Source organism: Pristiophorus japonicus, chromosome 1 (genome assembly GCF_044704955.1).
Source record: "Pristiophorus japonicus isolate sPriJap1 chromosome 1, sPriJap1.hap1, whole genome shotgun sequence".
Lineage (NCBI taxonomy): Eukaryota > Metazoa > Chordata > Chondrichthyes > Pristiophoridae > Pristiophorus > Pristiophorus japonicus.
Window position 1 is genome coordinate 327774792 of NC_091977.1, and position 22164 is coordinate 327796955.

The window sequence follows — 22164 nt, forward strand, 5'->3', positions numbered from 1 at the left end:
GCGGTCTTCGGCTCGGGACTCCCAGGTGTCGGTGGTGATGTCACACTTTAACAGGAAGGCTTTGAGGGTGTCATAGTAACATTTCCACTGCCCACCTTTGGCTCATTTGCTGTGAAGGAGCTCCGCATAGAGCAATTGCTTCGGGAGCCTCATGTCTGGCATGCGAACTATGTGGCCTGCCCAGCGAAGCTGATCCGAGTGTGGTCAGTGCTTCAATGCTGGGGATGTTAGCCTGGGCGAGAACACTGATGTTGGCGCGCCTGTCCTCCCAGGGGATTTGCAGGATCTTGCGGAGACATCGTTGGTGATATATCTCCAGCAACTTGAGGTGCCTACTATACATTGTCCATGCCTCTGATCCATAAAGGAGGGTGGGTATTACTACAGCCCTGTAGACCATGAGCTTGGTGGTAGATTTGAGGGCCTCGTCTTCGAACACGCTTTTCCTCAGGCAGCTGAAGGCTGCACTAGCAGCGATGTTGAATCTCTGCATCAACGTCTGCCTTTGTTGAAATAAGGCTTCCGAGGTATGGGAAGTGGTCCACATTGTCGAGGGCCTCGCCGTGAATCTTGATGAGTGGGGGGGGGGGGGGGGGGGGGGGAGGCAGTGATGTGCAGTGAGGACAGGCTGGTGGAGGACCTTAGTCTTACGGATGTTAAGCGCAAAGCCCATGCTTTCATATATATGATTATATCCTGGAGTTCAGCCTCAGAATGTGCGCAGACACAGGCGTCGTCCGCATACTGCAGCTCAACGAGAGGGGTTGGGGTGATCTTGCACCTGGCCTGGAGGCAGCGTAGGTTAAACAGCTTCCCACTGGTTCTGTAGTTTAGTTCCACTCCAGCGGGGAGCTTGGTGACTGAGGTGGAGCATGGCAGCGAGGAAAATTGATAAGAGGATTGGAGCGATGACACAGCCCTGTTTGAACCAGGTCCGGACGTGGATTGGGTCTGTAATGGAACCTCTGGTAAGGATCACGGCCTGCATGTCGTCGTGGAGCTGGCGAAGGATGTTGACAAACCTTTGGGGGCATCCAAAACGGAGGAAGACGCTCCATTAAGCCCTCACGGTTGACAGCATCAAAGACCTTTGTAAGATCGAAAAAGGCCATGTATAAGGGCTGGCGCTGCTCCCAGCATTTTTCCTGCAGCTGTCGCGTTTCAAAGATCATGTCTGTTGTGCCCCGTAGGGGACGAAATCCGCACTGTGATCCCTGGAGGAGCTCCTTGGCCACAGGGAGAAGACGGTTGAGAAGAATTCGAGCGACAACTTTCCCAGTGGCTGATAGCAGGGAGATTCTCCTGCAGTTGCCGCAGTCGGACTTGTCCCCCTTTTTAAAGATGGTCACGATCACTGCATCTCTGAGATCTTCCGGCATGCTCTCCTCCCTCCAAATGAGAGATGAGGTCATGTATCCACGCCAACAACGCCTCTCCGCCATACTTTAGCGCCTCAGCATGAATTTCATCCGCACCCATAGCCTTGTTATTCTTGAGCTGTTTTATGGCTTTGCCTACCTCGTGCAGCGTTGGAGTTTCACTGAGGTGGTGGCGGGTCGCATGCTGCGGGATGGAGTCGAGAACACTCGAGTCAAAGGCAGAGTCTCGATTGAGGAGCTCTTCAAAGTGCTCCTTCCAGCGGGCGCTGACAGCCTCGGTGTCCTTGATGAGTGTTTCCCCGTTCTTGGCCAGGAGTGGGGTGGGGCCTTGGGAGTTCGGACCGTAGGTGGCCTTGACTGCCAACACTAAGCTTGCAGTATAAAGCACCCCTAGTATTTCCTGTGGTGTGCGTACTACATGCATGCATGAGTGGCTGTGGATAAGATGACCTGCAACAGAATGTTCAGAACAGGACAAGTTTCTGATTTAGACTGTAGATCAATTCTCGCTGCTACACAGAATGTACAATCTAATGTCTGCGTAATGTATTAAAACTCCTGTATCTGCCACCCACTGCCTGACAGCACTAATTGGCTGCTTCTTCTGATCATGTCTTTGTCACACTTTGACACAGTTTCTTTGTCCATATTTATAATGAAAAAGGCCTCTCTCTCTCTCTCTCTCTCTCATTTCGCCACCGGGTTCTTACAAGTCTGTCAAAATGCTCTCTAAAAATGTTTCTCAGTTGTCATTTTTTCCCTCAGTAACATAAATTTCTCATGTCCAAAATAAGGGTTCAACCAAAATAATTATTTAAAATCATAATTTCACACTAACATGGTTGTTCAGGTTTTTACCTGAAGGCCTCTGCCAACCTCTCCTAAAAGCCTGAGCTTGGAATTAAAATTTCTGCCCAGACCGATTATGCAATGAGCTGAATTTGGAATTGTGCAACCTGAGCTTGTACAGTGTACCTATTTTTCCAGGGGCATCAGTACTATTCAGTCACCTGTATGGAAGAATATTTTTTTCTTCAGTTTCTAACTGTTTCTGCTCAAACGTTTCTCAAAATTGTTTGAAGAAAACCTACAGAATAAATTTCAAAATCTATAATGAGGTAAAATTCATGTTAAGATTTTTAAGTGTTTTGCTTGCACACCTGTTGCAGCCTTTGTTTTATAAACTTTAAAAAGTGGGTGTATGAGAGAATAGGGTGAGATGAGAAAGTGTGTATTTCTTCAAATTCATGTTACTTTAATCGTCAAAAAACAATTTCAATTTTGAAGTTGGCTACTGACCTAGAATCGTACAACACATTCGGCCCATCGTGCCTGTGCTGGCCCTTTGAAAGAGCTATCCCAATTAGTCCTGCTCCCCCACTCTTTCCCCATAACCCCATAAATGTTTTCCCTTCAAGTATTTATCCAATTCTCTTTTGAAAGTTACTACTGGATCTGTTTCAACCACCCTTTAAGGCAGTGCATTCCAGATCACAACAACTTGTTGCCTAAAAATAAATTCTCATCATCTTCCCTGTTCTTTGGTCAATTATCTTAAAAAGGTGTCCTATGCTAACCGACCCTCCTGCCAGTAAAAACTAACAGCTTCTTCTTATTTACACTATCAAAAATCTTAATAATTGTGAACGCTCATAATTAGAATGCTTTGAAAGTCGTACAGGAACAAGTACAGAAATTTAAACTTTTAAATGTTGATATTTCAATGCAGATCTGCAACTGTCAAATAAGGAAGTTGTGCAATTTCAAGTACGTGCCACTTTATGTGGTATAAAATGCGGGTCATGAAGCAGTTCGTACAGCGAGCATAACATCAACTTACAGAAGAACCAGTCTTTTCAGTACCAATGTAATTTGCTTGTCAAGTTTGCAATGAGTGCCATCACTGTGTCCAGGGAAGCCGGATTCCTATCCTCCCTCAATAATTCTATACTCACTGTCATCTCCAAGTTTTGATGCATTGTCACTTATAAGCTCTTCGCCGACTTCCACTATCTGCTCACTATTGCGGTAGTTCTCATCCCGCCATTTCCTCAGCTTGTCACGCATGTCTGAAAAATAAGAAAACTTTTGAGTAAGTAGCAAAGTCAGAAATTGGATTCACGCAGAAAATCGATTATAGCCAGAGTCTTTGGAGATTTGAAGATGTGTAATAAAATAGGATGACAATTTTCTCCACACTGTCGTTTCTCATCAAGAAAAATGTACACATCATGCCTATCAATAATAGACATATGGAATATCAAATTCCAAACTTGACTCAAACAATTTCCTTTCGCAGATGATTCCTCGAGCATTTTGCAGGTTGAGACACTTCTGATCCTTGTCTTGTGAACTGCAGTGGACATTTTGCATACAGTGGCAACGAGTATTACAGAAACACCAAACACAACAGCAACATGGTCAGGGACAATGCAACAAAAATGAAGACTCTATGGGGAGTAGCACTGAAATATAGATCCTTAACCCTGCCCCACTTCCTCCCAAAGAAGTTCCCGATTGCAGCCAGTGCTTTAGGAGGATCCCCAATCAAAAGGGGAATGGTGATTCCTGGGTCACTGTTGCATAGCGCTAATGCTTGACTGAAGGGCAACAATGGTACAGATGCAGGAGCAGATTTTTATTTAGTTTTGGGATGTGGTTGTTGCTGGTGAGTCTGGCATTTATTGCCCATCCCAGTTGCCCTTGAGAAGGTGGCAATGGGACACATTCTTGAACCGCTGCAGTCTGTGTGTTAAAGGTAGTCCCAAAATGTTGTTGGGTAGGCAATTCAACGATTTTGTCCGTGACGATGAAGGAACGGTGATATATTTGCAAGACAGAATGGCATGTGACTTGGAGGGGAACTTGCAGGTGATGGTGTTCCCATGCACCTGCAGCCCCTGTCGTTCTAGGTGGTAGAAGTCGTGGGTTTGGGAGATGCTGTCGAAAAAGCCTTGGCGAAGTGCATTGTGTCGATGGTACACACTGCAGCCATGGTGCTTCGGTGGTGGAGGGAGTGGATGTTTAAGGTGGTGAATGGGTTGTCGATCATTCAACTCCTTCAGCTGTAGATGCCCAGTAGGTGAGATGATCACACATTTCATATAAAACTAAATAAGCTTTAAGTGTCAGCCGTGGCTCAGTGGTCGCACTCTTATCTCCGAGTCAGAAGGTTGTGGGTTGAAGTCCGCATTCCAGAAACTGATCACATAATAGAAGTCGACTCATCAGTGCAGTACTGATGGAGTGCTGCACTGTCGGAGGTGCCATCTTTCAGATGACACATTAAACCGGGGTTCAGTCTGCCCTCTCAGGAGGATGTTGAACATTCCACGGCAATATTTCTAAGAGCAGGGGAGTTCTTCCCGGTGTCCTGGCCAATATTTAACCCACAAACAACATCACTAAAACAGATTATCTGGTCATTTACCTCATGGCTGTTTGTGGGAGCTTGCTGTGTGCAAATTGGCTGCCGCGTTTCTTTCATTACAACAGTGACTACACTTCAAAAGTACTTAATTGACTGTAAAGCACTTTGAGGTTGTGAAAAGAGCTGTATAAATGCAAGTCTGTCTTTTATTGTGCTTTTTCTTATGCAAGAGTATGAGATTAATAGCACCATTTGTACCAGGACAATAATAAACCACTTGTCTGGCATCTACTACCTAAACTTCAATCTAACAGGTGCTTGGCTTACTGCAAATAGATACAACATTCCATCATGATCATATTCTAGCAAAATCCATATAAATCTTAATAAATCTACCAGTTTTTACAGAATGATCAACTCACAAACAAAAGAATGGCTTGTGATGACGATGTGCTTTGCAATAATATAAAAGCTATGAGTAATGGAATCACAGTTGGAGATCTTCAGACAGAAATTGTTGGGAGTGAATACTGAATTATAATTCAGGGCACTGACAAGAATGGTGCAGAAATCTTTACAGCTTCCACGACAAGGAATGCATGAACAGATCTGGACACTGCCAGGCTCGGGATTGCCAACAAATAGACTAGTCTGGAGGGACTTCACCTTGCTTGACATGAAAATGCACAAGACTGACCAAGTCGTACCTTTGCATTCTGAGCTTTCAAAATCTAGCCTGCAGGACTCGTTTCAGCCAATCGAAACACAGTTTTGCTCCCATCTCAAAAATGGATGGCAGCACCATGAGAACGGGGGAAAAAAGCAGGTGTTGGGTTTTAAAGATAGTTTTCAAGAAAATATAGCACAGAAGGGAGAGATTCGATACAAATCAATTTCAGTTTAACAAAATTTGCATCCTCGTTTTCAAATCCCTCCATGGCCTCGCCCCTGATGATCTCTGTAACCTCCTCCAGCCCTACAACCCTCTAATTCTGCCCACTTGAGCATCCCCGATTTTAATTGCTCCACCACTGGTGGCTGTGTCTTTAGCTGCCGAGGCACTCAGATCTGGAATACCCTCCCTAAATCCCTCCGCTAGGATGCCCCATAAAACCTACACCTGTCCTAATAGCTCATCAGGTTCGATGTCAAATATGGTTTGCCATTGCTCCTGTGAAGCACCTTGGCATATTTTGCTACATCAAAGGCGCTATATGAATACAAGTTGTTGTTGTGTCTCTGTTCTACTTCTCTAATTCTTTCTGTTTCTCTCCCTGTCCTTCTTTGCTTATTTTGAGTTCTGCTGAGAGTGGCATGGTGTGACTAAGAGATGTGAACAGCTGTCACAGGCTGCATGTGGGGTGGAGTTGCGGGTATAATGTGGCCCTCATCAACTCTCTTGACATACCCTTCACAAATCCCTCCTGCTTTCCACCCCTCCCCTCCAACCCACTCACTCCCATCATATCCCTTATCCGCTCACCATTCAAAAACACTTTCCGATCACCCTCTCACTTCCATCATAACCTCCACACTCATTCCCCTTCAAACTACCTGCTCTAATCCCAAAGACTTCCCTCCACTTCACCCCTAATCTTCGATCCACTTGCACCCATTCCCTCACCCAAGGGCTGGTGGTGGAGGCCAAAAATCCCACACACTTTTTTGCTTCATCTCCGTGTGCTTTGTATGCCTGAAATATTTAACCCACTTGCGTTCACTAATGTCCTTTAGGGAAGGAAACCTGAAACATCGTGGCTGTTCAGCGTGGGAATTACGTTGAGCAAAATGGCAGCGGTACGTTGAATTACCGGAGCGCGTTCCAGCTTCATGACTCAGCAGGCATTCCAGACAAATAGCTCTTTAATTATTCAACCCCACTGCTTGGATCTTGAAACACAGCAGCCTACGAATTGTGGGGGCGGAGGGGGGTGCGCATAGTCCCAGTCTTACTGTCACTTATCGAATTAAACAAAATTTAACAGCGCAGCCAGCACGTGAGGTTGTTCAGTAATGTATTTCTTTCTCCAGATTAAATATGCTTCCATCAAAAAGGTGATGTGCTATCTACGGTACAAATATTAGCAAGCACATTGTTGGTTAACCAACAGACAGTAGGTTATCAAATTAATACAGACTGGTCACTAGGATTAGAGCACATTCATACCAACACAAATGTTAAAAAAGTTACCCCTACACCAACACAATACAACATTGTACAACAGCCTTGTGAGAATGCAAAGAGGCTTCAAAGGGATATAGACAGGCTAAGTGAATTTGCCATATTCTTGCCCATGGAATATAATGTGGAGAAATCTGAAGTTATCCAATTTGGTCGGAAAAATAGAAAAGCAAAGTATTTTTTTTTAAATGGAGAGATTGGGAAACGTTGGTCTTCAGGAGGGACCTGGGTGTCCTTGTACATGAATCACTGAAAGTTAACATGCAGGTACAGCAAGCAATTAGGAAAGCAAATGGTATGTTGGCCTTTATTACAAGAGGATTTGAGTATAAGAGTAAACATGTCTTACTGCAATTTTATAGGGCCCTGGTGAGACCACACCTGGAGTAGTGTGTACAATTTTGGTCTCCTTACCTAAGGAAGGATATGCTTGCCATAGAGGGAGTGCAATGAAGGTTCACCAGACTGATTCCTGGGATGGGGGGGGGGGTTATCCTATGAGGAGAGATTGAGTTGACTAGGCCTATATTCGCTTGAGTTAAGAAGAATTAGGTGATCTCATTCAAACATACAAAATTCTTACAGGGCTTGACAGGGCAGATGCAGGGAGGATGTTTCCCTTGGCTGGGGAGTCGAGAACCAGGGGTCACAGTCTCAGAATAAGGGAATGGTCATTTAGGACTGAGATGAGAAATTTCTTCACTCAGAGGGTTGTGAATCTTTGGAATCCTCTACACCAGAGGGCTGTGGAGGCTCAGTCGTTAAGTATATTCAAGACAAATATAAGTAGATTTTTGGATATTAAGGGAATCAGGGGACATGGAGATAGTGCAGGAAAGTGGAGTTGAGGGAGATCTGCCATGATCTTAGTGAATGGCAGAGCAGGCTCGAGTGGCCGACTGGCTTATTCCTACTTCTATTTCTTATATTCTTACACCCTTAACTCATTACTCCCACTGCATCACTACCAGTACAACCACCTACAGATTAACAAGCATCAACTAGCTTAAAAATCTACTGTTGTGCTTTTAGTTTAAGTGGGCAAAGTAAGGAAATTTCACACCAATCACGATATTGTTCTGGGATTATCTGCATAGTACCCTGCACTGAGCACATCCAAACTGCAGGAATGGGGCCATGCAGATGTATCTTGGATCCATATTGATGATTCTGTATACGCTCCGATCAGCTGACTCCATGCATTGGGCATCACAAGTGTGAGGACAGAGTTGCAACCTGCCTTTATTATTCGACTGTAAAAAAATAATTTCAGCACAGCAAGGAGCAGCAGCAACTCTCATCTCAGCAACATCCCAGTAATGAGTGGTGTTACATGAGCTACCCTTCAGTCCAGAGGAAGTGATCCAGAGTCGATAGACTGTTGGAAAATTATCACCAATGCATCCACTATTTCTAGGGCTACTTCCTTAAGTACTCTGGGATGCAGACTATCAGGCCCCGGGGATTTATCGGCCTTCAATCCCATCAATTTCCCTAACACAATTTCCCGCCTAATAAGGATTTCCTTCAGTTCCTCCTTCTCACTAGACCCTTGGTCCCCTAGTATTTCCGGAAGGTTATTTGTGTCTTCCTTCGTGAAGACAGAACCAAAGTATTTGATTAACTGGTCCGCCATTTCTTTGTTCCCCATTATAAATTCACCTGAATCTGACTGCAAGGGACCTACGTTTGTTTGCACTAATCTTTTTCTCTTCACATATCTATAGAAGCTTTTGCAGTCAGTTTTTATGTCCCAGCAAGCTTCCTATCGTACACTATTTTCCCCTCCTAATTAAACCCTTTGTCCTCTTCTGCTGCATTATAAAAGTCCTCAGGTTTGCTGCTTTTTCTGGCCAATTTATATGCCTCTTCCTTGGATTTAACACTATCCTTAATTTCCCTTGTTAGCCACAGTTGAGCCAGCTTCCCCGTTTTATTTTTACTCCAGACAGGGATGTACAATTGTTGAAGTTCATCCATGTGATCTTTAAATGTTTGCCGTTGTCTATCCACTGTCAACCCTTTAAGTAAGTATCATTCGCCAGTCTATTCTAGCCAATCCACGTCTCATACCATCGAAGTTACCTTTCCTTAAGTTCAGGACCCTAATCTCTGAATTAACTGTGTCACTCTCCATCTTAATAAAGAATTCTACCATATTATGGTCACTCTTCCCCAAGGGGCCTCGCACAACAAGATTGCTAATTAGTCCTTTCTCATTGCACATCACCCAGTCTAGGATGGCCAGCCCGCTAGTTGCTTCCTCGACATATTGGTCTCGAAAAACATCCCTTATACACTGCAGTAAATCCTCCTCCACCACATTGCTACCAGTTTGGTTAGTCCAATCTATATGTAGATTAAAGTCACCCATGATAACTGCTGTACCTTTATTGCACGCGTCCCTAATTTCTTATTTGATGCTGTCCCCAACCTCACTACTACTGTTTGGTGGTCTGTATACAACTCCCACCAGCGTTTTCTGCCTTTTGGTATTTCGTAGCTCCACCCATACCAATTCCACATCATCCAAGCTAATGTCCTTCCTTACTATTGCATTAATTTCCTCTTTAACCAGCAACACCACCCCACCTCCTTTTCCTTTGTCTATCCTTCCTGAACGTTGAATACCCCATGTCTCCGTGATGCCAATTACATCATATCCGTTAATTGCTATCTGCGCAGTTAATTCGTCAACCTTATTACGAATACTCCTCGCACTGAGGCACAGAACATTCTGGCTTGTCTTTTTAACACACTTTGCCTCTTTAGAATTTTGCTGTAATGTGACCCTTTTTGCTTTTTACCTTGGGTTTCTCTTCCCTCCACTTTTACTTTTCTTCTTTCTATCTTTTGCTTCTGCCCCCGTTCTACTTCCCTCGGTCTCCCTGCATAGGTTCCCATCCCCCTGCCATATTAGTTTAGCCCCTCCCCAATATCACTAGCAAACACTCCCCCTTAGGACTTTGGTTGCGGTCCTGCCCAGGTGCAGACCGTCCGGTTTGTACTGGTCCCACCACCCCCAGAAGCGGTTTCAATGTCCCAGGAATTTGAATCCCTCCCTTCTGGACCACTCCTCAAGCCACATATTCATCCAAGCTATCCTGCAATTCCGACTCTGACTAGCACGTTGCACTGGTAGCAATCCTGAGATTACTACTTTTGAGGTTCTACTTTTTAAATTTAGCTTCGAGCTCCCGAAATTCATCTTGTAGGACCTCATCCCGTTTTTTACCTATATCGTTGGCACCTATATGCACCACGACAACTGGCTGTTCACCCTCCCCCTTCAAAATGTGCTGCAGCCGCTCCGAGACATCCTTGACCCTTGCACCAGGGAGGCAACATACCATCCTGGAGTCTCAATTGCGGCCGCAGAAACATCTATCTATTCCCCTTACAATAGAATTCCCTACCACTATAGCTCTCCCACTCTTTTTCCTGCCCTCCTGTGCAGCAGAGTCACCCACGGTGTCATGGGATCTCTGAATAAGAACATAAGAACCTAAGAAATAGGAGCAGTAGGCCAAACGGCCCCTCGAGCCTGCTCCACCATTTAATACAATCATGGCTAATCCGATCATGGACTCAAGTCCACTTCCCTGCCCGCTCCCCATAACCCCTTAATCCCTTATCGGTTAAGAAACTGTCTATTTCTGTCTTAAATTTATTCAATGTCCCAGTTTCCACAGCCCTCAAACAGCAAATTCCACAGGTTGACATCCCTCAGAGAAGAAATTCTTCCTGACCTGTTTTAAATGGACAGCCCCTTATTCTAAGATTATGCCCCCTAGTTCTAGTCTCCCCGCTCTGCATCCACATCGTCAACCCCCTCAATTTTACATGTTTCAATAAGATCATCTCTCATTCTTCTGAATTCTAATGAGTGGGGGCCCAACCTCCTCAACCTTTCCTCATAAGTCAACCCCCTCATCTCCAGAATCAACCTAGTGAACCTTCTCTAAAATGCCTCTAAAGCATCCATATGAGGGTGCTGCAAGGGCCTCGATTTAACATCTCATTCAAAAAACAACACCTCCAACAGTGCAGTACTCCCTCAGGAATGTCAACATAGATTTTTGTGCTAAAGTCTCTGGAGTGGGATTTGAACCCACAATCTTCTGATGCAGAGGTCAGAGTGCCAGCAACTGAGCCACAGCTGACATGTTAAGGGATAAATACTGGCCAGGTCACCCAGAGAATATCCCTGCTCTTCATATAGATCTTTTACATCTACCTGATTTCAGTAAAAGTAATGTGGTGAAATTCTACATTCGGATGGAGAATGAAACAGTTAATTCAGAGACCATGGTCCAAAACTTAAAGAAGGGTAACTTTGAAGGTATGAGGTGTGAATTGGCTAGGATAGATTGGCGAATGATACTTAAGGGGTTGACAGTGGATGGGCAATGGCAGACATTTAGAGATCGCATGGAGGAACTACAACAATTGTACATCCCTGTCTGGCGTAAAAATAAAAAAGGGAAGGTGGCTCAACCGTGGCTATCAAGGGAAATCAGGGATAGTATTAAAGCCAAGGAAGTGGCATACAAATTGGCCAGAAATAGCAACGAACCTGGGGACTGGGAGAAATTTAGAACTCAGCAGAGGAGTACAAAGGGCTTGATTAAAGCAGGGAAAATAGAGTACGAGAGGAAGCTTGCAGGGAACATTAAAACGGACTGCAAAAGTTTCTATAGATATGTAAAAAGAAAAAGGTTAGTAAAGACAAACGTAGGTCCCCTGCAGTCAGAATCAGGGGAAGTCAGAACGGAGAACAAAGAAATGGCAGACCAATTGAACAAGTATTTTGGTTCAGTATGTACTAAGGAGGACATAAAAGAGGTCAGAGGGTCTAGTAAGGAGGAGGAACTGAGGGAAATCCTTATTAGTCGGGAAATTGTGTTGGGGAAATTGATGGGATTGAAGGCCGATAAATCCCCAGGACCTGATGGTCTGTATCCCAGAGTACTTAAGGAGGTAGCCTTGGAAATAGCAGATGCATTGACAGTCATTTTCCAACATTCCATAGACTCTGGATCAGTTCCTATGGAGTGGAGGGTAGCCAATGTAACCCCACTTTTTAAAGGAGGGAGAGAGAAAACAGGGAATTATAGACCAGTCAGCCTGACATCAGTAGTGGGTAAAATGATGGAAGCAATTATTAAGGATGTCATAGCAGCGCATTTGGAAAGAGGTGACACGATAGGTCCAAGTCAGCATAGATTTGTGAAAGGGAAACCATGCTTGACAAATCTTCTGGAATTTTTTGAGGATGTTTCCAATAGAGTGGACAAGGGAGAACCAGTTGATGTGGTGTATTTGGACTTTCAGAAGGCTTTCGACAAGGTCCCACACAAGAGATTAATCTGCAAAGTTAAAGCACATGGGATTGGGGTTAGTGTGCTGACGTGTATTGAGAACTGGTTGGCAGGCAGGAAGCAAAGAGTAGGAGTAAATGGGCACTTTTCAGAATGGCAGGCAGTGACTAGTGGGGTACCGCAAGATTCTGTGCTGGGGCCCCAGCTGTTTACATTGTACATTAATGATTTAGATGAGGGGATTAAATGCAATATCTCCAAATTTGCAGATGACACTAAGTTGGGTGGCAGTGAGAGCTGCAAGGAGGATGCTATGAGGCTGCAGAGTGACTTGGATAGGTTAGGTGAGTGGGCAAATGCATGGCAGATGAAGTATAATGTGGATAAATGTGAGGTTATCCACTTTGGTGGTAAAAACAGAGAGACAGACTATTATCTGAATGGTGACAGATTAGGAAAAGGGGAGGTGCAACGAGACCTGGGTGTCATGGTACATCAGTCATTGAAGGTTGGCACACAGGAACAGCAGGCAGTTAAGAAAGCAAATGGCATGTTGGCATTCATAGCGAGGGGATTTGAATACAGGGGCAGGGAGGCGTTACTAGAGTTGTACAGGACCTTGGTGAGGCCACATCTGGAGTATTGTGTACAGTTTTGGTCTCCTAACTTGAGGAAGGACATTCTTGCTATTGAGGGAGTGCAACAAAGGTTCACCAGACTGATTCACAGGATGGCAGGACTGACATATGAGGAGAGACTGGATCAACTGGGCTTGTATTCACTGGAGTTCAGAAGAATGAGAGGGGATCTCATAGAAACGTTTAAAATTCTGACGGGGTTAGATAGGTAAGATGCAGGAGGAATGTTCCCAATGTTGGGGAAGTCCTGAACCAGGGGTCACAGTCTAAGGATAAGGGGTAAGCCATTTAGGACCAAGATGAGGAGAAACTTCTGTGGTGAACCTGTGGAATTCTCTACCACAGAAAGTTGTTGAGGCCAATTCACTAAATATATTCAAAAAGGAGTTAGATGTAGTCCTTACTACTAGGGGAATCAATGGGTATGGCGAGAAAGCAGGAATGGGGTACTGAAGTTGCATGTTCAGCCATGAACTCATTGAATGGCGGTGCAGGCTCAAAGGGCCGAATGGCCTATTTTCTATGAAGCTGCTGAATTGTTGTAAAAACACAACTGGTTCACGAATGTCCTTCAAGGAAAGAAATCCGAGAACCTAGTGTTCTGTACACAATTGCCAATAGTGGCTGCACCAGGTGGTGCACAAGCTTGCTAAGTACATTCAACCGAATTTATCTTTCTACCCCATCAATGGATGCTCACTTTTCAGCACCAAGACTGTTATTTTGCAGTCGGAGAACATTGTCCACTTTGCTATCTCTGATCCTTTGCTTCCCAAACCCTAATCTCTCCGTACCACCTCAAAGCTTTCATCCACCTTCTCTGCGCTATCCTAAATAAACTGGCACCTCCTGGACCACTTCCCACCCGACCTCCGTGCTTGTTTGCCAACCACATGCCGCTTCCATCCCCTGCCCTGGGGCCGAGGTAGAATTCCCTCCGCGGCAGAGTGAGCGGCAAGGCCCAGCAGCTCAGTTCGGGGCGGCGCCAGGGCTCGGCGCGCTGGGATGGACAGGAGCCGGAGCTGGCCTGCGGGCCTTTCCCTCGCCGCCCAGGCCTCAGCCTTTCCACTTTCCTCCCTCTGCATAGCCCAGGAGCTGCTGCCGCCACTCACCCTCCCAGGTCACATCGTACATCTCCGCCACGGACGCCATCTTGTTACGCGATTACGTAACTCCGCATCTGACATCACCCGCCCCATCGCATTTCCCATCCAATCGGAGCAGGCGCTACCCGGGCGGGGGGTTTGCAGCGAGTGGGCGGCCGGGGCTGCAGGTGAGAGTGACAGGCAAGTGGCGGGGGGAGGGCGCGCCCGCAGCTGATTGGTGGATTGGGCCGATTGCGATGTAATCACCTTTGTTCTGTTCCATTCCATCTGCCACCTGACTGCACAGCTCACCTGTCTGGCCAGTTCCATGCCATCTGCGTGGAGCCTTTCCTGCGCCTCCTGTGGACGAGGTTGACGGGACTGGCTCTGCAAGGGCCGGGCGTGGAGGTTGCCCTCTCGGCTTACGCCGATGGCGTGCTCCTCATAATCGAGGATCCCGTTGACCTGCGGAGGATGCGTTAGTGCCAGGAGATTTACTCGGCTGCATCCTCCGGCAAGATCAACTGGGAGAAATGTACCGGACTCCTGGTGGATCAGTGGCGGGTGGACTCCCTGCCGGAGGAGCTCAGGCCTTTTGCCTGGAGCACGACCCACCTCCTCTATCTGGGAATCTACCTGAGCCCTGACTAGGAAGCCTGGCTGGCGAACTGGCAGGAGCTGGAGGCCAAAGTCGCCGCTCGCCTAGGGCGCTGGACAGGACTGCTCCGAGTGCTGTTCTACAAGAGTCGAGCGCTAGTCATAAACCAGCTGGTGGCCGCTATGCTGTGGTACCGGCTGGTCACTTTGACCCCTCCCCCTGCATTTGTCACCAGGATACAGAAGCAGCTGGTGGACATCTTCTGGAACAACAGGAAGCACTGGGTCTCTGCTGCAGTTCTGAGTCTCCCGCTTAGGGAGGGCGGTCAGGCGTTGGTATACGTCAGCACCCAGCTAGCGAATTTCCGTCTTCAGACCCTGCAGAGATACCTCTACATCGAGCCCCCTCCTAGGTGGCGTGTGCTGGCGACGTATTTCTTCTGCCAGCAGTACAGCCTCAATTATGACACGCAGATCCTCTTTGTGAGCCTGGGGGGGCGTCAGGACTGCCATGCAGGAGCTGCCTGTCTTTTACCAGGAATTCATCAGGGTCTGGAACAGAGTCGCCACCAAGTGCAGCTCTCCCCCGTCTGGAGTGGCGGCTGTCCTGCAGGAGCCGCTGCTCAGGAATCCGTACCTCCACAACAGTGGTTTTAGGTGGCAGGCGGACAAGAGGGCTGTGGCTGGCGAGGTGACCAGGGACCTATTCAATGGCGGAGGAGCCGGCTGGATGGCGCCAGACGTGCTGGCGTGCGGCCAATGCCATTGAATCGCTAAAAACAGCACTGGGCCCTGACTCGGTTAGGTGTGTCGAGGAGGCTCAAGCACATGGGGAGATCCCGTCCAAACTGACCCCCGTCCGGACGGAATTCCTCATCGGCGCCAAGCCCCGAAACCTCCCTCGGGAGCCGGCGCCTCACAACTTGAGCTTCCTCGGGGAAATCCCCTCCGTGCCTTTCAGTTCTGCGTGGAGGGGTGTCCTGCACGGCTGCTCTTGCACACTCTCCACCTTGCCATCCTTTTCTGCCCCCGGACACACCATGGTGCGCCATCTTGCCGCCCGGAGGTGGCGGGGGTCCCCAATGGAGTGCACTCTACGCGGAAGTCCTCCCTCTATTTATTGGGGACTTGGCCTGGAGGGTATTGCATGGAGCAGTCCCATGCAATAAATTTTTAAGTCGGTTCACGGGCACCCAGGCCGCCTGCAATTTCTAAGAGTCCATGTTCCATGTTTTTATCGAATGTGCAAGATTGCAGCCCCTATTCCATTATTTGAAGGGGCTGCTCCTCAAATTCTGGTTGCACTTCAGTCCCACACTCCAGATCTTTGGGCACCCTGTGCGGAGGGGAGCGGGCAGGTCGGAAGGCCTCCTCGTAGGACTGCTCCTGGGCATGGCCAAGGGGGACATCAGCCGGTCCAGGCAGCGGGCGGTCGAGGGGTTGTTCAGCCCGGCTGCCTGACTCCCCTGTCCACCCGACTCCCCTGTCCGCCCGACTCCCCTGTCCGCCCGACTCCCCTATCTGATCAACTCCCGTCTGCCCAACTTACCTGTCTGCCCAACTCCCTGTCTGCAATTAAATATTGGGAAGGCCAAAGCCATTGTCTTTGGCCCTCGCCACAAAACTGTGTTCCGTCTATTTCCACCTCCGTAACATTGCCCGTCTCTGCCCCTGCCTCAGCTCATCTGCTGCTGAAATCCTCATCTATGTCTGTGTTACCTCTAGACTTGACAACTCCAAAGCACTCCAAGCTGGCCTCCCACATTCTACCCTACGTAAACTTGAGGTCATCCAAAACTCGGCAGCCCATATCCTAACTTGCACCCAAGTCCCGTTCACCCATCGCCCGTGTGCTCACTGACCTACATTGGCTCCCGGTTAAGCAATGCCTCAGTTTCAAAATTTTCATCCTTGTTTTCAAATCCCCCCATGGCCTCGCCTCTCACTAACTCCTTCAGCCTCACAACCCCCCAAGATATCTGCACTCTTCAAATTCTGCCGTGTTGAGCATCCTTGGTTATAACTGCTCAACCATTGGTAATCATGCCTTCATCCGCCTAGGCTCTCAGCCAGGGGCGGGCAATTATTTGGGCTGGAGGGCCACTTAACAAGTTTTGGTGAGCTATTGACGGCCGTCCACCAATCACCCGGACCCGCGCAGGCCTCTCCAAGATCCTGCCACTGGAAGAGATACTGCGCATGCACGGCTGCACTTTGGCCGGCCGTGCAGCAAATTTAAAGGGACCGCGCGCGAAGAAAAATAGAGGGAACATTGCATAAACATATTGCTTAAATAGTATTCGGATAGTAGTCAGATGCTATCTTACATACCCAACATGTATTCGATACTGCTTAGAAACGAATCAAAGATAAAAGTTGACAATGTTGTGGTATCTTCTGGTCTTTGTAAATCAGTGCTGTGAAATAGAACTGTACCCTCTTTAGAGCCTGTGTCAGCAATCAATTTCCCACTTCAGTCATTCTTATGTCCCTTTGCAAAGATTACTAATGCCGTTCCCATTGGATTCTCCTGCCGTTGTACTCTGGATACCGGGAGAGGAACGATGCAGCGCCGGTCACTTTCTTCGGTGAAAGATTTGTGGAGATGAGCAGCCATGACTCCACTCTAAAATGTATCGAGTATGTTCATGTACACAGTGCATTCTGGGTGCAGACATCCGCCATTGGGGCCCAGAATTACAGAACGGATCCTTTTTAGATTGGGCCAGGGAGAATCGCTTTTGCGAATTATTAACTTGAATGAAGTATTACTATGTTTTTTTCCTTGGCTGCAGTTCAGATCTATCTCTGACCCATGAGAAGTTAAAGTGGATAGACGATTATGCAGCTCAAGCTCTAGCTCGCGTTATATTTCTGTCTCAACCAGCGGGCCGGATAGAATGACTTGGCGGGCCGGATGTGGCCCACGGGCCACATTTTGCCCACCGCTGCCCTAAGCTCTGGAACTCCCTCCCTAGACCACTCCGCCTCTCTACCTCTCTTTCCTCCTTTAAGACGCTCCTTAAAATCCACCTCTTTGACCAAACTTTTGGTCATCTGCCGTAATTTCTCCTTATATGGCTCGGTATCAAATTTTTTTGGCCTTATAAGAGTCCTGTGAAGCGCCTGGGACATGTTACTCCGTTAAAGGCACTATATAAATTCAAGTTGTTGTTGTTGTTGTTGCCCAACTCTCCTGTCTGTTCAACTCCCCTGTATGTACAACTCCTCTGTATGTGCAACTCCCCTATATGTACAACTCCCTTGTATGTACAACTCCGCTGTATGTCCAACGCACCTGTCTATCCAACTCCACTGTCTGCCCAACTCACGTGTCTGTCCAACTCCCGTCTGCTCAACTCACCTGGTATGCCCATTCCTGTCTATTCCATAGAATTACAGAGTTCGGTCCAACTCAGCTGATGTGCCCAAATCACCCATCCATTGCATAGAGGTACATTGAGTCTGCAGCACAGAAACAGGCCATTCGTCCCAACTGGTCTGGGCAGGTATTTATGCGTCACACGAACCTCTTCCAACCTTATCTCATCACACCCTATCACCATATCTTTCTATTCCTTTCTCCCTTAAATGCATCTATGCTATTCACCTCAACCACTCCTTGTTTGTTTTTTGTTATTCAATCACAGGATAGGGGTGTCACTGGCAAGGCCAACATTTATTACCCATCCCTAATTACCCTTGAGAAGGTGGTGGTGAGCTGCCTTCTTGAACCACTGCAGTCTGTGACTTTGTAGACGTTTTGGTACAACTCAGTGGCTTGCTAGGCCATTTCAGAGGGCAGTTAAGAGTCAACCACATTGCTGTGGGTCTGGAGTCAGAATGACGGCAGATTTCCATCCCAAAGGACATTAGTGAACCAGATAGGTTTTTACAACAATCTGGTAATTTCACGGTCACCTGTACTGATGCTAGCTGTGGTAGCGTGTTCCGCATTCTAACCTCTCCCTGGATAAATTTATTAGTGACTATCTTATATGTATGGTCCCTAGTTCTGGTCTCTGCTACAGTGGAAACATTTTCTCTACGACTACCCGATCGAACCTTTTCTCGAGAAAAGAGCCCTAGCCTATTCAGTCTTTCCTGATAAAGTATATCCTCTCAGCTCTGCTTTCATCATTGTAAATCTTTTTTTCACCTTTCGCAGTACCTCTATAACCATTTTATGATATGGAGACCATTGGTTAGCATCACTGGAAAACTGCATCCAACTTGGTGCAATCACAAAAACAAGAAGGAAAGAAAGAACTTGTAGTTATACAGCGCCTTCATGACCTCAGGATGTCCCAAAGCACATTACAGCCAATGAAGTACTTTTGAAGTGTAGTCACTGTTGTAATGTCGGAAATGTGGTAGGCAATTTGCGCACAGCAAGATCCCACAAACAGCAATGGATCAGATCATCTTTTTCTTACATGTTAGTTGAGTGATAAGTATTGGGTAGGACCCTCGGGAGAACTCCCTTGCTATTTTTTGAATGGTCCTATGGTATCTTTTGCACCCATCTGAGAGGACAGCTGGAGCCTTGGTTTAACACAAAAGATTGCAAGATACGCAAAAGGTATTTCATTTTCTGAGTAGAAATTATAAGCAACAGAGGCCCCACCATGGGACCCAAATGACAACCGGTTTCCAGAATAATATCTCCTCACATACCATCACCTTTTGCTATTTGCCTTGCAGTCTAAAAATTTGTCATCAACAATAACAACAACAATTTTCATTTATATCACACCTTTAACATAGTAAAACATCTCAAGATGCTTCATAGGTTCGTTGTCAGACAAAAATTGACATCAAGCCAAAGAAAGAGACATTAGGACAGCTAAACAAATGCTTGGTCAAAGAGGTAGGTTTTAAGCAGTTATTCTGAAAGGAGGAGAGAGAGGCAGAGAGGTTTAGTGAGGGAATTCCAGAGCTTAGGGCCAAGGCAGCTGAAAGCACAGCCGGCAATGGTGGAGCAATTAAAATCAGGGAAGCACAAGAGGCCAGAATTGGAAGAACGCAGTGTTATAGGACTGGAGGAGGTTACCGAGATAATAAGTGGTATGAGGTAATCGAGGGATTTGAACACAGGGATGAGAATGTTAAAATTGAAGCTTTGTTGGACCGGGAGCCAATATAGATCAGCAAGCAAAAGGGTGATTGGTGAACGGGACTTGGTGCGAGTTTGGATAGCTTGTGAATCAATGTGTTGTGCAAGTGTCAACGGCCTTTCTGAAATGTGGTGTTGCACAGAATCTTCAAACAGAGGTGTAGTATTACAATGTTAAGTAAAAGTGTGATGAAAATTCATAATCATATATTATAAACAATATTGGGCACATATCTGGATTCAGTATCAAGGTTTAGATGACAAGTCCAAACTTTTTGAACTCAACTGTCGATGTTATCTGAACTTTACACTTGACAGGTATCAGTTTTCTCCAATGAAGCCTGAAAGGACACATTAGTAAACTCACAATATGTATTTGGCAATATTAAATGAGGAATTAGCTTGTCGACTCTCAGTGTAAATGATACAAAATACAATATTGGTTTTGATATTGATGATTTAATCACAACTAAACAGCGATGATAAACTTCGTTGTGAAGTAATAGCAGTGGAACCAGCCTTTGTGATTTTACAGCAATATGTGACCAAAAAAAGAGAAAAGAAAATCTTGCATTTCTAAATCACCATTCACGACCTCGGGACTTCCAAAGGCGCTTTACAGCCAATTAATTACTTTTGAAGAGTCGTCACCGTAGGAAATGCAGCAGCCAATTTGTGCACAGCAAGGTTCCACAAACAGTAATGTGATAATGATCAGATAATCTTTTTTCTTAGTGATGTTGAATGAGGGATCAATGTTGGCTAGGACACTGGGGATGACCCTTACTCTTGTTTGAAATAGTACCATGAGATCTTTTACGTCCACCTGAGAGGGCAGACAGCGCCTCAGTTTAATGTCTCATTCAAACGACGACATCTCTGACAGTGCAGCATTCTCTCAGTACTTTAGTGGGAATGTGGGTCTAGATTTTTATGCTCAAGTGGGTCTTGAACCCACAATCTTTTGACTCAGAGGTGATAGTGCTACCCACCGAGCCATTGGTGATACATTTCCAGTTCATGCCAATGCTGGACAGAGGGCTGCACATGATGGCGAAGGGTTACACAGGTCTGTGTCATTGGGCAGAAAAAAATCAGTGCAGACAGAAAAAAACAGGTTGATTAGTTGCTGTGATCAGAGCTTCATGCTTGGGTTGTCCACCTGCTGACTTGGTGTTATGTGAGGGGGCAAAACAATGTGAGCTATCTTGATAAGGATTACTGGTAGTTTAAATGTTCTCCCATTTTACAGGCCATTTTTAAGCATAATCACAATAAGTAAGTGTACGGGAGTGTAGTGGTTACGTTACTGGACTAGTAATCTAGAAGAACATGAGTTCAGATTCCACTGTGCATTTGAATTCAGTTCTGGAATAATAAACTGGTGCCAGTAAAAGTGACCAAGAGCTGTCAGATTGTAGTTAATAATCCAACTAGTCCACGAATGTCCTTTAGGAAAGGAAACCTGCTGTCCTTACCCGGTCTGGGCCTATATGTGACTCCAGTCCTACACCAAAGTAGTTTACTTTGAAATGACCTCTGAAATGGGCTAGAAAACTAGACAGCAACTAGGAGTGTGCAACAAATGCCAGCCTTGCTAGCGATGCCCACTTCCTGAGAATGAATACCACAATAATGATGTATCTTAACAGTGAGTTAGAGAATCTGACTTTACAACGGCAAGCTAACACAAAATACAAAATGTCTTGTTCATCTTTTATATCTTCCACATTTGTTTGACTGAACATTGATATAGATTATTGCATATAACAGCATCCAAACTTAAACCTCCTTAATATAACCAATTACAGTTAAGTTACAGTCCCATTCCAGAGACTTGAGCACATAATCCAGGCTGACACTCCCACTGTCGGAGGTGCTGACTTTAGGATGAGATCTTAAACCGAGGCCCCATCTGCCCTCTCAGGTGGACATAAAAGATCCTATGGCACTATTTGGAAGAAGAGTAAGGGAGTTATCCCCGGTGTCCTGGCCAATATTTATCTCGCAACAAATATCACTAAAAAAACAAAGTAAAGTACTGTGGATGCTGGAAATCTGAAACAAAAACAGAAAATGCTGGAAATACTCAGCTGGTCAGGCAACATCTGTGGAGAGAGAAACAAAGTTAACATTTGGACAGGCTAATGGGACTGAAGGTAGACAAGTCCCCTGGTCCTGATGAAATGCATCCCAGGGTATTAAAAGAGATGGCGGAAGTTATATCAGATGCATTCGTTATAATCTACCAAAATTCTCTGGACTCTTGGGAGGTACCAGCGGATTGGAAAGCAGCTAATGTAACGCCTCTGTTTAAAAAAGGGGGCAGGCAAAAGACAGGTAACTATAGGCCGGTTAGTTTAACATCTGTAGTGGGGAAAATGCTTGAAACTATCATTAAGGAAGAAATAGTGGGACATCTAGATAGGACTAGTGCAATCAAGCAGACGCAGCATGGATTCATGAAGGGGAAATC

At 46.0% G+C, this 22164-nt stretch overlaps 1 protein-coding gene across 1 annotated transcript in view; it reads right to left on the reverse strand.

Annotated features, from left to right (window-relative positions):
- Window positions 1–14093, reverse strand: part of emc2 (ER membrane protein complex subunit 2) — a 133856-nt gene extending 119763 nt beyond the window's left edge. The window contains exons 1-2 of the mRNA XM_070889061.1: window positions 14003–14093; window positions 3335–3448 (exon numbers count right to left, since the gene is read on the reverse strand). Of these exons, the coding sequence (XP_070745162.1) occupies window positions 3335–3448; window positions 14003–14042 (154 nt within the window). The 5' untranslated portion in view covers window positions 14043–14093. The remainder of the gene's footprint in view (window positions 1–3334; window positions 3449–14002) is intronic.
- Between the last annotated feature and the right edge of the window lie 8071 nt (window positions 14094–22164).